At 41.0% G+C, this 16,256-nt stretch overlaps 1 protein-coding gene across 1 annotated transcript in view; it reads left to right on the top strand.

Annotated features, from left to right (window-relative positions):
* Positions 1 to 883: 883 nt before the first annotated feature.
* The window catches only part of slc4a5a (solute carrier family 4 member 5a), a gene marked incomplete at both ends in the record, with an annotated part of 51,576 nt that continues 36,203 nt past the window's right edge, over positions 884 to 16,256 (top strand). The window contains 4 exons of the mRNA XM_083978395.1: positions 884 to 941; positions 1,846 to 2,058; positions 10,101 to 10,230; positions 14,426 to 14,586. Coding sequence (XP_083834521.1) covers positions 884 to 941; positions 1,846 to 2,058; positions 10,101 to 10,230; positions 14,426 to 14,586 — 562 coding nt within the window. The remainder of the gene's footprint in view (positions 942 to 1,845; positions 2,059 to 10,100; positions 10,231 to 14,425; positions 14,587 to 16,256) is intronic.

The following is a 16,256-nucleotide window of genomic DNA, read 5'->3' as shown; positions in this document are numbered from 1 at the left end:
TTTGCCAAAATGTTGGACTTTCCCTTTAAAGTTTTAGGAGCACAAGCAAAAACTTTAGGGGCACACACTTAAAATAGACTTGCAAAGCAAATATTCACATTTCCTTTTCATTCATGATCACACACACACATTGTCCCTTTGACACCATGATAGATTCCAGATTCTTTGAGTGTATAAAAAAAAAACACTCGCAGATTTTACTGGTTGCAAATGCGTAAAATTTACTTGTGCTGTCTCAAAATTTAGGGACAAAATGCCTCCATTTAGGGGCAGTCTGGAGCCCAGATTACTATAAATATTTTAGATGACCACCACTAATCGGAGACAAGATGTATCTTTAACCACATGTGTTTGTTTTGCCAGTTTGTCTACTTTTTAATCTTGTGTTACACACTTCTCCTGTATCAGTGATGTATCAGTGACTCACATTGTGTCACAGGCCTGCTTCCCCATCCTGTCATGTACAGTACTGTAAACTGCTGAGCAGCCCCCCCCCCCCCCCCCCTCCCCTCCCGTAGCTACAGCACTGTATACAGTGAATGTATGGAAACCCCTTTAACCCCTCCGGCAGGAACGTGGTGGCCTTAAACCTTGCCGATGGTGGTCGATGTGCGAATTAGTGCCACGTGCGATTAGTTACCCTCACATTTGTTTTAATCATGCACATTTCCATTGACTTGACCTCGCTTTTAATTATTTTCCCATCGATCTGTACTGTAACCCAGCGTGCAGGTCAATGTGAGCAAGAGCTGCCGCCGCTGCAGCTGCTGGTGGCTCATAATGCACTGATACATACATTACCAAGTTCATTGATGACATAAAAAAGACACACACTAACTACACACATGCACATTGACATTTGTCCCTCTACTTCGTTACCAGGATGGACCATGGAGACCGAGGGATGGGCGTCTCTCATCTTCGCTACGAGGACGAAGAGGGTGAGTGTGTGCGTTCAGATCTATGCTACACTTGTTATTGACTGTCTTCCGCTAATAGAAGAAGGAAATGAAGTCGTAACACCCACCGTGTCTCTTAATATCATTATGACACAATTGACTCATTACATCAACTTGTACTTTTTTAAGTTGTCTCTTCATTTTTAATTTGTTCTGAGAGATGGAGTGGGTGAGTGTTGTTAATGGGCTGCAAAAGTGAGGAGGGAAGATTGACATGAGATTGCTTCTGTGTGTATTTGGGAATGTGTATCTTATCTGTGTATTTTGAGGATGTTTGTGTGATTTTTCTGTGTGTGTGTGTTTTCCGCCTCCACACTGAACAGCAGGTTAGCAAGATACTGTTACTGATTTCCCAGTTGTTCAGATTTTCCATATGGAGTTTTTTTGTGCAATTAGTTTTACAGCGACGCCTTAATTGCCAGAAGACGATCACACTCGCATCATTCAGGGATTATGAAGCCAAACACGACATCAGGACTACGCTAAGGATTGATTCTCAGTGGACTTGATTTTCCTTTTGTTTGTGCCAACAGAGAATATTGCTGCTGTTCTTGATAAGCGCACATTAGCTATGAAACATAATTCATTCAGAGTTTGTTAAAAAAAAAGTGGTGCAACATTCATGAAAACACTCTTCTGGGTATGAAGGATTAATGAAAGATCTCATTAGACAGTATGCCACTGCCAATCATCTGTTTTGATTCTCTTCATCAAACTTTCATTTAAGTCTGTATTTTGAAAAGTTGTGTTTTTATTATGATTTGGTCTCAAAGTAATTTCCCAGTATTCTCCTTGGCAAATCCACATAGACCTTTAAATTCTGCATTTCAAGGCGTGCAGCCGTTCTGTGGCACATATTCACGTAACCATTCCTATCTGTCACCAGACCATCAGTCCATCTATATTGGCGTCCCAGTGCCTCGAGGATATCGACGCAAGCGCAGGCGAAGGCGCTCCAGCCGCGACGTCCCTGACATGGACAGGGACAGACGCTACAACCACCACAGACACCAAGAACAAGACCGGTACCGGGACATAGACATCGAGGAGGGTCTCATGGATTCAAACGAACAGAGTCTCCAAGACATCAACCGCACAAGTAAGTCAGAGGCCGGAGAGCCTGGAAGAGTTTTTGAAACGCCTAACAGACTGGTTCTGGACTCTCTGTTCTTTTTCATTGGCTGCTCTGTCAGTCTCTGCTATGATTGGCTCTTAGGCCCCAACAAACAAGGGAATGGCATACGCATTAAAGGAATAAAGGCAATTAACTTTATTAGATGAAATACAAATGATTTGTACAATGGGCCGTGAAAATGAATGGGGTGAATGTGGTGTCAGAGGGTGCTTGGGTGCTATGTCAAATATGTGGTGCATGTTGTTCGTGCAAAACAAAGCATTCCAACGGAGGAGCAACACAAGCTGCAGAGTGAAGGTCCGGGGCAGAGAGAGAGGGGCAAACTGGGCCTGCAGGTTTAAATCAACTTGGGGGCATGGTGCAGCACCTCTCAGTGACTCATTGTCACCTCCAGTTAAGCACCTGCAACACACAGACAAAAGACACACAACACAACATACACACAGTGGACAAAGTGATGGGGTGAGGGCCGTGACAGTCTCAAGCCTCTATCAGTCTGCCATGGACCTAAACATTATTGTTATGTTTGAGCCAGCAGCTCTGTTAAAGGGTTGCCCTGGCAATCCAGCCTTTGTCTCTCTCAGATCTGAGAAAATAACCTTGACGATGCCATCAGGGTCATTTTAGCTTGGGTAATAGGTAACACACTTGAATTAAAACCCGAGGCAGCATGTGGAGTTGGAAGATGTGGTTGTTGAGCAGGCAGTCACATTATAACAAATTGTTGTTGCATCAGTGGAAGTGGAAGACCCAGTGTTTTTGAAGCTGGATTAATTCAAGTAGGTCAGGGTATCTTTGTTGCTGGAGCAGATTTTGGGTCTTGAAATCTGTCTTATCTATCCAGCCATCCATCCATCCATCCATCCATCCATCCATCCATCCATCCATCCATCCATCCATCCATCCATCCATCCATTCATCCATCCACCTGTCTGTCCATCCATCCATCCATCCACCCACCCACCCATCATCCGTCCAATACATCTATACATCCATCCATCCATTTGTCCATCCTTTCATCCATCCATCCATCCATCCATCCATCCACCTGCCCATCCATCCATCCATCCATCCATCCATCCATCCATCCATCCATCCATCCATCCATCCATCCATCCATCCACCCATCCATCCGCCCATCCATCCATCCATCCATCCATCCATCCATCCATCCATCCATCCATCCATCCATCCATCCATCCATCCATCCATCCATCCATCCATCCACCTGTCTGTCCATCCATCCATCCATCCATCCATCCATCCATCCATCCATCCATCCATCCATCCATCCATCCATCCATCCATCCATCCATCCACCCACCCATCATCCGTCCAATACATCTATACATCCATCCATCCATTTGTCCATCCTTTCATCCATCCATCCATCCATCCATCCATCCATCCATCCATCCATCCACCTGCCCATCCATCCATCCATCCATCCATCCATCCATGCATCTATACGTCCATCCATCTACACATCCATCCATCCACCCATCATCCGTCCAGCTGTCTGTCCATCCATCCATCCATTTTCTATACGACTTATCCGTGCAGGGTCGCAGGGTGGACAGGTTGCCACTCTGTCACACCGTTGACATATCAAGACAAACATCCCAGACACACTAATGAGTGATTTGAGTCTACAATCCACCTATTGCACATGTCTCGAGGTTGTGGGGGGAACATTCAAACTTCAGGCCCAGGAATCGAACCCAGAACCTTCTTGCTGAGAGGCAGCAGTGCGAACCCAAATGTTTCACAAGTGAAATGCTGAACAGGTTGATCAGACATTTGTTCTCTTACAGGCTAAACTTGGCTTCTTTAATTGAATTTGAGCTGACAGTGCAGTCTGTAGTTATGGGTTCTGTCGTCTTCAGTTTTGTGACTTCAGTGTGTTGGAAAAATGACTCATTGTTAGAAATATGAAATAAATAATAATGGAGATGATGGATGTTGTGATTGTTGTCAGTTCTCAGGAATATCCTCCTCTGGACCAGTGTCACTGTGTCACTCCTGTATTAAGAGAGAGCTATAAATAGATTCTAACACATCCTCTGCCTCCTGTTGTAATTAGTGATCTGTGACCACAGTGAAGTTAGGCTGCTTGTTTTACAAATAGCAGGGTGGCTTTGTTTCAACTATTTAATAATATAAAGAGCTTTCCAAAGGACTGGCTCAGATATGAACCAGGCTGTGCCATGTGTTGCAATTCAGTCACACTCCTCTACCTCATGGTGTTGATTTGATTTTGCTTCCCTCCTGCAGATTTAACAGGGAGAACTAGGAGGCTGGGATGAAGCCTGACAGGGTGCAGCCCTAATTTCAGACTGGAGTAATGAGAAACCTGGCAGAAAAGTGCTGCTATGATTTTTAAAGACAAAGGTTACGCACCTCTCTAATTCAATGTGGTGCAATCAACGACAAGGCAACAACTCTGTCTGGTTCTTTTACATTGTGTGTGTGCCTCAGCACCAGGGGTCACGTTAACCGAATATTCTCTGTCATTGACAAAATCTGAAGGCCATAGGTCATTGATTTGGACAGATTGCAGCCATCAGCCCTGTCCAGTTGGCAGTGGCAAGCTTCTTGTCTGCACACGGCGAAATGTCACAGCAGCTCTGTTGTCACTGTCATATTTACGCCTTTAGGATGACGTTATTTTACAAAACTAACAGAGAAGCGTTGATCATGTATTTCTGTGTTTTTGGACAAGTGCCGGTGTAGCTAGCTACCCGTCATGATAGCAGTGCTGGTTCCCATTGTCTCGCTATGGAGTAATCCAAGTAAAAAAACAGTATACACAATATCTATCTATCTATCTATCTATCTATCTATCTATCTATCTATCTATCTATCTATCTATCTATCTATCTATCTATCTATCTATCTATCTATCTATCTATCTATCTATCTATCTATCTATCTATCTATCTATCTATCTATCTATCTATCAGCAGCAAGTACTCATGTCAATGAAACTGTCAGTGTCGTCAAAATGAGAAGTCCTGACACCATCGTTTATGAACAAGATGGTCAAATGGCTTTGTCATGTTTTCATTAGGACACTTTATTCTCTAAGTGTTTTCCAATGCAAAAAGTGATGATACTACCTGAAAATGCTCCAGACAGCACTATACACTACTTGTACAGCCATGTGAAAACTACAGTCAAGTTACACATTACTGTATTTAGTGGAGATACTGAATATGTATGTTTCACATTTCTACTGCATATGCTCTTTGCAATTCTGATTTGTTCACAGCGTTGTGCAAAGGAAAAATACACTACAGTCATCTACAACAAACATAAGAAACACTCTTTGGGTACAACTTTACATAAACAATGTTGCAGTATTATAGTAACTGAACCTACAGAGTACTGTAAATCATTCCTGCACATCCAGACGTTCCAGTCACATTTTCATCTACATCACTCTGTCAAATGTAGCGATTGAAACGGATTCAATATTCCCAAAGATACAGTAATGTAATCCTTACATTGTATCTCTTTCAACCTTATGCCATTGTTTGTCATCACCATTGCACAAATGTCTTGTTCTTGTAGCAGAGTAAAAAGGGCTCAGTCTCTTCCACCTCTGTGAGGTTGTCTTGTAATCCTATGTGATGCAGAGTAAAAGTACAGTAATGTACAGTACATGTACTGCATCAACCATTATTACTGTAGTGTACAATACTGTCAAAGTGCTTCCTACTTGTAAAATGCTGTAGTACAGTACCGTACTGTAAAGATGGGAAATCTTTACTGTGGTTGCTGTAATACATTACAATACAGTAAATCTGTTCTCTAGTGAAGCTGTAAGTCTAAAAAAGTTCTTGTCCCACTGTATCTTACAGTAATGCCTGACACAATGACAGCAGTGCAGATTGTTACCATACATACCTGTTGTTCCTTACTGTAAATGTTTGAATAATTGAATTCACAGCTTCTCCCAACATTTAAAATTAGTTTGACAGATTTTGAAAACTAGTTCAACAATTTTGTATGTAATGACTTAAGCAATGAAATGAGGACTATTAGTTTTTCAGGGAAAGACTATTCAGTGTTCAGAAGTATAGTTCATTTTGACTGACATGACATAAACAAATGATAATGTTGTAAAACAGCAGATAATTGTATGAGAGCAACTGATACATGTCCAAAAGCATTTGCACTTTGTTCAGAGGAAGGAGAAACTGCTACTATGATGTGGACAAATGACTACATGTTGTGGAGGTTGAACTAATAGTTATGAGAACTTTCATTCTGATCTGAGAATAGCACCAAAGCGATTGAGAAAAACTGTAATTCTAGGAAGTCAGGATATCTTGGTTGCTGGAGCAGATTTTGGGTCTTGAAATCCATCCATCCATCCATCCATCCATCCATCCATCCATCCATCCATCCATCCATCCATCCATCCATCCATCCATCCATCCATCCATCCATCCATCCATCCATCCATCCATCCATCCATCCATCCATCCATCCATCCATCCATCCATCCATCCATAAAAAACAGTACTGCACCACAAGTTACGTTTGCATACAAATTCAGTTCAAGTCTGTGTTCAACAGCCTCATGGCAGAAGGAGAAAATGACTTTGAGTACAGATTAGTCTTCCAGGGAGGCAGCATCCTGTGTAACACTGTCCTGATGGCATTAATGCAATTTCTTTATCAAGAACATAGTCACGATTAATAATACAATTTACCTAATTGAGGACAGGTTTCTTCCAGGGGGAGTTCAAGTCAGTCTTTTGAGTTCCAATGATTTTGGAGCAGACTTCTACAATTTACTTTAGACAGTTGCTCTCCTTCAATGCCAATCTGTTGAACCAGCAGATGAAAGAAAAAGTAAGGAGGCCCTTTAAAGTATACAGCACACAGAATAGGCTTTGAAACACCAAAGGAGTTAATCCTCCTGCGTGGCTGTCTCTGTTCATCTTTTTTGTCATGCCCTCATAAATGCACAATTTATCGCTTGTTTGGATTCAATATTTAAGATATAATATTTAAAACGAATGAATGAAAATTAAATGCAATTGAATGTTTTATTATCATTTAAAAAGGAAAATTTAAATGACGGGTAAGAATAGATTATGTCAGGATGATTATGACCCCGTCAGTCAAAATGATAAACAACGAAAAAGTCTAGTGCGACGTCTGCTCAGCACATATCAATAATGAAAATGGTGCCATTATCAATTGGAGGATTACAGCAGGAACAACAAGGATAACAATGGGAGAAAATAGAGCCCAGTGAGGGTAAACAACTTAGAGAGGACAGGACAGAAAATAGACTCTGATTAGCCTCATTCTGGTGTAACCTGCTGTTTGTTGCTTCACAAAAGCACATTTCATTCCCCTCTCTCTTGAACTATATCAAACAAAAACAAACTTATCAGCATGAGCTTCCAAAACCATCTGTCTCCCCACCCCCCCAACCTTTTTAAATAACACAGCCATCACATGCCTTGCTCTTACAAAAGCAAATAGCAGTAGCAGGCGCTGATCAGCCCCTGGTCCACACTTCACATCACTGCTGCCAGCTCACACATCCAGACTGTAAAACGGAGAAGAGTTTGCTTTGGCTGAAGTTTTGCCCCCTCTGCCACAGCAAAACTGCAGCCGGTCACACTATTATAGCATGCACTGACATATTACACAACCTATGTGTGTGTGTTCATGTGTACATTATGTATAGGCTGTGAAAACACTTCTCATTGGACATTCAGGGATTCTACTAAAACAGCGAATGAGTTGTCATCTGGTAGAAGGAGCGACATACAGTAATTACCTCACTGAGAGATATGAGTAGTCATAATAGTTGTCATTTATTTCCGTTGGTTTTGTTGTATTGATTTAATCATCACTTGGCCACTGTGTCTAAAGCGATTCAATATCATTGACTCGCTGGTGGCATTAAAGGACTGGCCCGGTGCTCAGTCCATATGTTAGCAGCATGGTGGTCAGCTGACATGTAATCACCCTACAGCATTAATGAACATGGGCTCCAGTACAACCTCCATACAACTGAAATGTATTGTAAGTACAACAGGCCCATGATTGAATAGCTATAATCAGGTACTGATGTGTGACCCGGATGTTGTCATTCAGTAGCAGTCATTGCTGCTGCTGCATTAGATAACGAGATGATATATAACCGACCGCAGCTGCATCCGAACAAGGCGTAATTGAAGTTGCACAGGATCATACTGGTGATCACTTTATATACACTCATAGTTGGGGCTATGTGATAAAATGATACCAGCCAAAAGATTTAAAAGACCTACGAGTACTATCAAGTACCAGTGATGGGAATAACGGCGTTATAAATAAATGGCGTTACCAATGGCACTAATTCTTTTAGTAACAAGTAATCAAAAAACGTACTGTTTCCCTGTTATGACGCCGTTACCGTTACTGACAATAAAATGCGCCGTTACCTGACTCAAAAAGTCCCATCACAAAATAATAAACATGGTCACACACTGTGAGTTGCTCGATGAAATAACAATGCTGGACCTCTGACTCAAGGGAAAAGACGATCACAGAAGAGAAGAGAAACACAGTTTATATACACAAGGTGGGGAGATAACGAGACACAGGTGACCGCAATCACACGGGCGGGAAACTTGACAGGAAGACAGGGGTAAGAATAGGACTTCAAAATAAAACAGGAAGTTACAGGACAAGAAGAGAAAACTAAACTAAAAGCTAACCACAGACACTTGAAACTTAACAGACCCTGACAAGTTCAAGGTCCACACCAAAGGTAAGTGACAAACAGCAGACAGTAAAAGTGAAGTTAAAGTAAATAAATGCACAATAACATGTTCAGGTCACCAACAAACTAAAAGGTTAAAGTTATTATAGGTTAATATTTTACAGCAGCTGCAGCGATGGAAGTAGATGGAGGATGTTCCTGCTGGGGTCTGGCTTCCTAACCTTGTGTCTGTACAAAGTAACAGGCGATGTCCCTACTGTACACTCTCTGATGTCTTACTGGATGATACTGTACTGCAGGAAGTACAGTAAGTCACACAAGAAGACAGACTGTTTGGTCAGGGCTTCATCCCACTGATCCCAATGAGTCAACAACACATTTATTCTGGGTTTATAATCGGAAGTTAAAGGGATAGTTCAACATTTTGGCAAATTGGCCCATTGCCATAATCCCTATAGTCATAGCAGTAGGTTCATTACTTTTAATTGTCGGTGCAGAGCCGTGAGCTGCTCAGAGCTACGCTATGGAGGCTAATGGGATTTTTTGGTTTCCCTCATCAAACTCATCAAATACACAATCCAACAACTCCAAATCGCTCTAGTGGACGCTATGATAATAATGGGACGTTACGAGACATAGTTGTTTTCAAGTCAAATGCAGAGACTGCTTGCCAAAAAACTGCCTCCGATGGAAATGCGCATCAGTGGTTTTGCATGAATTTACCTCGAAAACAACTCTGTCTCATAACGTTCTGTTATTATCTCATAGCTTGGTGAATGTGCAGGTCACAACTTGTCCACCAGAGCGTTGTGGAGTTGTTGGATTGTGTATTTGATGAGTTTGATGAGGGAAACCAAGAAATCCCATTAGCCTCCATAGCGTAGCTCTGAGCAGCTCGCAGCTCTGCTCCACCGTTCTAAAAATAGCTTGCACCGATTTATAGGTGACAAACCTATGCTATGCCTTTAGGGATTATGGCAATGGGCCAATTTGCCAAAATGTTGAACTATCTAACTAGGTAACTAAACTGACATCAGCAATGCTCTAAAATCATCTAACCTGTATTGTCAGTGTGAAATTCAGTAAACCTGCCATCTTGTGTGTGTACTGTATGACACAAAAGTGACGCCATACACATGAGAGTCAAGCAATAACAGCTCTTTCTTTTCTTTTAACAGGCATCTTCAGGTCATTGAAACCTGTTCAAACTCCATTACATGATATTTACAAATGGTGGAAAATCTCAATAACGGTGTTTCATTCCTTCAAGTGTCTCCAGCTGCCGAGCGGCTACGTTACATCCTGAGTGAAGAAGATGACATGCCCACACCGACACTCTTCACTGAGATGGACACTCTACAGAGGGAAGGAGACGAGCTAGAGTGGAAGGAGTCGGCCAGGTACATGAGTAAACACACACACACACACACACACACACACACACACACACACACACACACACACACACACACACACACACACACACACACACACACATTCAGGAAATCACTTTTCTATAAGTCACTATTGAAATCTGAAGAAAATTGAAAATTGAAATGATTCAGTCCAATAGAATATGGTAGACATCAGTAAGTTGAAGTAACAGAGTTGTGCTGGTAGATACAAAAGTATTCCAGCTTGTCCTAACTGCAAGTGTATAACATAAACTGTGTCTGCATTTAATGTCGTCTCAATGTTAAGGCAGTGACAGTGATTGGCATTTAAATTCAGCAGAGCCATGACTGATGTAATTGGTTCCACCTGCAGTTTGCCTGCTCTGAAAAGTCAACTGTCTGCTTTCTATCTCTGATGTAAAATGGATGTTTTTGCAGCTACATGGATAATGTCTCATCCAAAACCTCTTCTTCAGAAAAATATTTTGGTCAGTTAAGAGAACATTTTATGTTTCCTGCAATGTTTTTGGCTCATAGGCAAGGCAAAGCAGGGCAGCTTTATTTATATATCGCATTTCAAGGTGCTTTACGTAAAAACCAAACATTTAACAGTAAGAATTGGAAACAGAAATAAACATAAAAAAAAATACATTCTTTAAAAATTAAAATGAAACCCAAAATAGTAAAAATTGGAAACATTAAACATACAATTAAAAGCAAGAAAAAATAATAAAAGAAAGTACAGGAAAAATAGAGCAAAAATGATATAATAATATAAAAACTAGACTAAAATAGAGCATAAAAAATATGTTTGCAGCATAAAATATTGGTTGGTTTTAAAACAATAAAGAGGATTTACAGTGAAAATCCAAGATTAAGATTTAAAGTTCTTTAAAAGAGCTCAGCCATAAGCACAAAGAGAAATGTTTTTAACCTGGATTTAAAAATGCTTACATTTGGGGCTGATTTCAGTTCTGCTGGCAGTCCAGTAATTTTAGGCCAAAAAAGGGGTCAACGTTAAACAAATTGCAACAGAAGCAAACTCAACTGATTTTGTATCCTCAACATGTCCTGAGAGAGGGGAAAAAAGCCCAGAAGAATCCCATTAGGGGAAAGTTTAGAAAAACACCCAAACATATCCCATGTAAAAAAAAATGTCACGTGTATAGGGGAACATTTTTAACCTTTAGATATCTCCATGAAAATTACTGAGTTGATTACTTACATTAAAGCAGAAGTGAGTGATCCGGTCGTTTTCGCTAATGCTGCGTTCCAGGCAGGCTTTTGAAATCGTAAATTACAGCTTCAAGTCACAACTTACGACTTTGTAGCGTTCCAGGCAACCCACTCGTGTTTTTCCGACCTGTTTTACCGGTGAAAGTCACTATAACGGCCACTCGTAACTTCCGACCGGTGAACTCGTACCAGATCGAACTGGTACCACTTCACGGTCGGAAAAATACGAGTTTCCTTGAACGCACCATAACAGTCCTCGTCGCTACGTCACCACATTCACGGCGTTCCTTGGCTGCACACACAGCCCTGCATGCCGTTCTCTCTCCTCATTGGATAAAAACTGTAGGATACGATAAATGTTTTCTCTTCGGCTCAGAGCAGAGCAGAGGGACTGAGAGACCCGTGTTTCAGTCCAAACACTCTATGTAAGTGATTGCTGTCGGAAGATATAACTATTTAAGACTTATATTAACACAAATATATCACTCACTTCTGCTTTAAGACAAACAAAAAATGTATTACACGTTTTTCTTAGTTAATTCTTTGTTAACATGAGCAAATTTGCATAATTCCACCGTTTTGACGGCACATGTATATGAAGTTGCTGTGGTGGTACCGGCATGAAAATTGGAATGAGTTGACTCCATCGGTCAACCGACAATTTGACCACTTTAAATTTCAAGATGACTGCAATTTTTCAAGATAGCCACATCCTTAGTAGAGCAGGTATGACATTATGTATGGCTAATTTGCATTCATACAACAGCACCTGATCTAAAGTAAGTGAAAATGTCTTGTTCAGTCTTGTTAACATATTACAGTTAAAAAACTTAATATTAAGGTCTGAATGGAACCCATTTAGGCTATCAGGTGTTGTATGTATGCAAATTAGCCATACGTAATTGGATTATGCACTGTTGGCTCATACCTGCTCTACTAAGGATGTGGCTGTCTTGAAAAATTGCAGTCATCTTGAAATTTAAAGTGGTCAACTTGTCGGTTGACCGATGGAGTCAACTCATTCCAATTTTCATGCTGGTACCACCACAGCAACTATACATGTGCCGTCAAAACGGTGGGATTTATGCAAATATATGCAAGTTTATGCAAATTTTCTCATGTTAACAAAGAATTTCAAAAAACGTATAATACATTTTTTGTTTGTCTTAATGTAAGTAATCAACTCAGTAATTTTCATGGAGATATCTAAAGGTTAAAAATTTTACCCTATTCATGTGAAAAAAATGTTTTATAAATGGGATATGTTTGGGTCTTTTTCTAAACTTTCCCCTAATGGGATTCTTTGGGGCTTTTTTTCCCTCACTCAGGACATGTTGAGGATACAAAATCAGTTGAGTTTGCTTCTGTTGCAATTTGTTTAACCTTTTCTCATAAAATGACTGGACTAGGTAAATGCTGCTTCACCATGTTAACGCCTTTCTCCGCTGTTAACTCAGGTTTGAAATTGATGTTACCATGGTAACATGTTAATCAGTAACACTTATGCTGACCAGCAGCACCTGACAACATAATTTGCAGTTTGCTAAATTTGTTTTGAACAAAGTGAAGAGAGTGTAAGAAGTGGTTTCACTGTTTACTGAGCTGAGTGATTAGATGCAGTTCCTTTGTTGGACAATTTTTTGGGGGGGAAATGAAAATGAATTGGCCCAGAACTCATTGTACCACAGTCTGATTAAGACACTTGAAAGTAATTGTTGGTTGGTTGGTTTACTTTATTAATCCCTGTGAAGGGAAATTAATCGTCACCCTGTACGTACAAACATCCAACATCCAACACACAATGCAATGCATTACTTAGCATAGCACAACAGAAATCAACAACAATCAACAACAATGTTCATTAAAAAAACTTTACTGCACCAGGTACCAGGACCCCCTGAATCTTTCTGAGGAACATCTTGGCATCACCAGTCTGTTGCTAAAATAACTCTTCAGTTAACCACAGAGTGGGTGGTCCTTATTGTGTAGGATGCTCCAGAGTTTCCTACTCTTCTCCATGACAACCTCTAAAGAGTCAGGACCAAATGATAGATCCTGCCTTTTTTATAACTTTCCAGTCCAGCCTGTTATCCACATTGCCGAGGTACCTGTAGTGGGGGACAACCTCGATAGCCACATCCTTGATAAATACCGGAGTGACTGGTGTCTTTTTCCTTCTAAAATCAGTGACAAGTTCTTTTGTCTTGTTATACTATGTATAAGCCATAGCCAGGGCCTCTTTGTGAATTCGAATAATTCAGTTACAAAAAATGATCAAGGCAATTTTTCCTGAATCAAAGGTTTGGTTAATTAATTACACTCCCATTATACAACATGCTCTGCTTATGTGTCACATGGACCTTTATGACTGACGGATGGCATCGTCAGAATTCAGTGGAGCGATCAAAGGCGAGATGGAGTAAAGCCAAAAAAAATAGAAAAGAAAGAAAGACGGTCTATTTAAAATAGGCCTAGAAGACATCAAATCAGCACGATTAGAGATTGGACTCTAAAATGCACAAAGATTGATAATAGTAGACACATCAGTACATCACAATAATTGTTCATTTTCAGGGACATGTCTTTTTTTGTTTTGATAAATTGAGTAATCGATTAATTGATGAAATAATCTATTACAAAAAATAATAGATACCTGCAACACTACCCCCAGGTAACTGCATGTGTGGTTGCAGGTGTGGTTTCTTTCTTTCTTTTGTGCGCAAATATCTTAATTAAGAAACGTCAACAACAGCTGTTAATGTAGTTGCTTGAAACCAAGACATTACATGATAAACTGTACTGAAAGATGGGAACACCCTGGAGACTATCTCACCTTATGTGAGTTTAGTCTGACTCAGGCAAATTGTCCTTGTCCTACTCAGCCGCCTGCTGGTAACTCTGCTGCTGTGTGTTCCTCACCTGCTCTCCCTCTGTCTCTCTCTGTGTGTCCTGCTGCTGTCTTCAGGTGGGTGAAGTTCGAGGAGAAGGTGGAGGAGGGAGGAGAGAGGTGGAGTAAACCCCACGTGTCCACACTGTCCCTGCACAGTCTGTTTGAGCTGAGGACATGTCTCCAGACTGGAACGGTGCTGCTGGACCTGGAAGGCTACTCGCTGCCTCAAATAGTTGGTGAGGTTTTCAGGGAACACTTTTTTCTTTCCTAGTCAACATGCACATCTCATTGTAGAAGAGTTTAGTAGTCACTGTTGATAAACAGTAAGGTCTGTTTTATTCAGCCAGAGACACATCACTGATGTATTGTTGAGGATCTAAAATATTAACAGGTTCATTAAAGCAGAAGTAAGCGGAATGTTTGTGTTAATATAAGTCTTAAATAGTTATATCTTCCGACAGCAATCACTTACATAGAGTGTTTGGTCTGAAACACGGGTCTGTCAGTCACTCTGCTCTGCTCTGAGCCGAGGAGAAAACTTTCCTTGTATCCTACAACCTTTATCCAATGAGGAGAGAGAACGGCATAAAGGGGCGGTCCTCTCTGTGTGTGCAGCCAAGGGATGCGCGTGAATGTGGTGACGTAGGGACGAGGACCAATAGATCCATGACGAGGGCGGGGGCTGCTAACTAACGAAGTTAGCCAAAACGACCGGATCGCTTACTTCTGCTTTAACATTACACAATTACACTTGAGCATTTGCATGGTCCTGGTTGCCAATTCATGTGACTTAAAGCAGATATCAGTGGAATGTTTTTGTTAATATAAGTCCTAAATAGTCCTATTTTCCGTCAGCAATCACTTACATGAAGTATTTCAGCCTAAACACGAGTCTCTCCGTCACTCTGCTCTGCTGTAACCCGAGGAGAAAATTTTCCTTGTGGGATACAAGTGTTATCCAATGAGGAGAGAGAACGGCATGAAGGGCTGTGTGTGCAGCCAAGGGATGCGCGTGAATGTGGTGACGTAGCACGAGGACCAATTGATGCCTGACAAGGGCGGGGGCTGCTAACTCATGGTGCGTTCAAAGAAACTCGTACTTTGTGTTTTTCCTTCCTGTGAAGTCATACCAGTTCGATCTGGTACGAGTTCACGGGTCGGAAGTTACGAGTGGCCGTTATAGGGAACTTTCACAGACAACAGGACGGTAAAAACACGAGCTACGGGTTACCTGGAACGCTACCAAGTCGTAGTTGTGACTTGAAGCTGTAACTTACGGTTTCAAAAGCCTGCCTTGAACGCAGCATTAGCCGAAACGGCCGTGAAGCTGATATCTGCTTTAACAATGACTTGCACTGGATCTTGTTTGCATTTCTAAGCATTTTGTCAACAGTTTAGCAGTTCTGTTAAAAATTAATACATTTATTAGAGGATAAATGGGAACTATTAATCATAATAGTTCTTTAATTAAATACAAAAAGGATAGTTCAACATTTTGGCAAATTGGCCCATTGCCATAATTCCTATAGTTTTAGGAGTAGGCGTGGTGAATGTGCAGGTCACAACTTGTCCACGAGAGCGTTTTGGAGTTGTTGGATTGTGTATTTGATGAGTTTGATGAGAAACCAAGAAATTCTATGAGCCTCTGTAGCGTAGCTCTGAGCAGCTTGCGGCTCTGCTCCGCTGTTCTAAAAACAGCTTGCACCGACAATTAAAGGTAACAAACCTACTGCTACAGTATGACTATAGGGATTATGGCAATGGGACAATTTGCCAAAATGTTGAACTATCCCTTTAAAGATGAGTCTTTCATGTATTTTGGTGAGAGCTTCTAGCATGAACAATAGGAAGTAAACAAGATGTGTGCAAGTAGAGTAAAGGATGAGTTGCTATGAATGTGCCGACT

The sequence above is a fragment of the Trachurus trachurus genome, assembly GCF_905171665.1.
Source record: "Trachurus trachurus genome assembly, chromosome: 9".
In the NCBI taxonomy this organism is placed as follows: Eukaryota; Metazoa; Chordata; class Actinopteri; order Carangiformes; family Carangidae; genus Trachurus; species Trachurus trachurus.
This window is presented reverse-complemented; position numbering and strand designations above follow the sequence as displayed.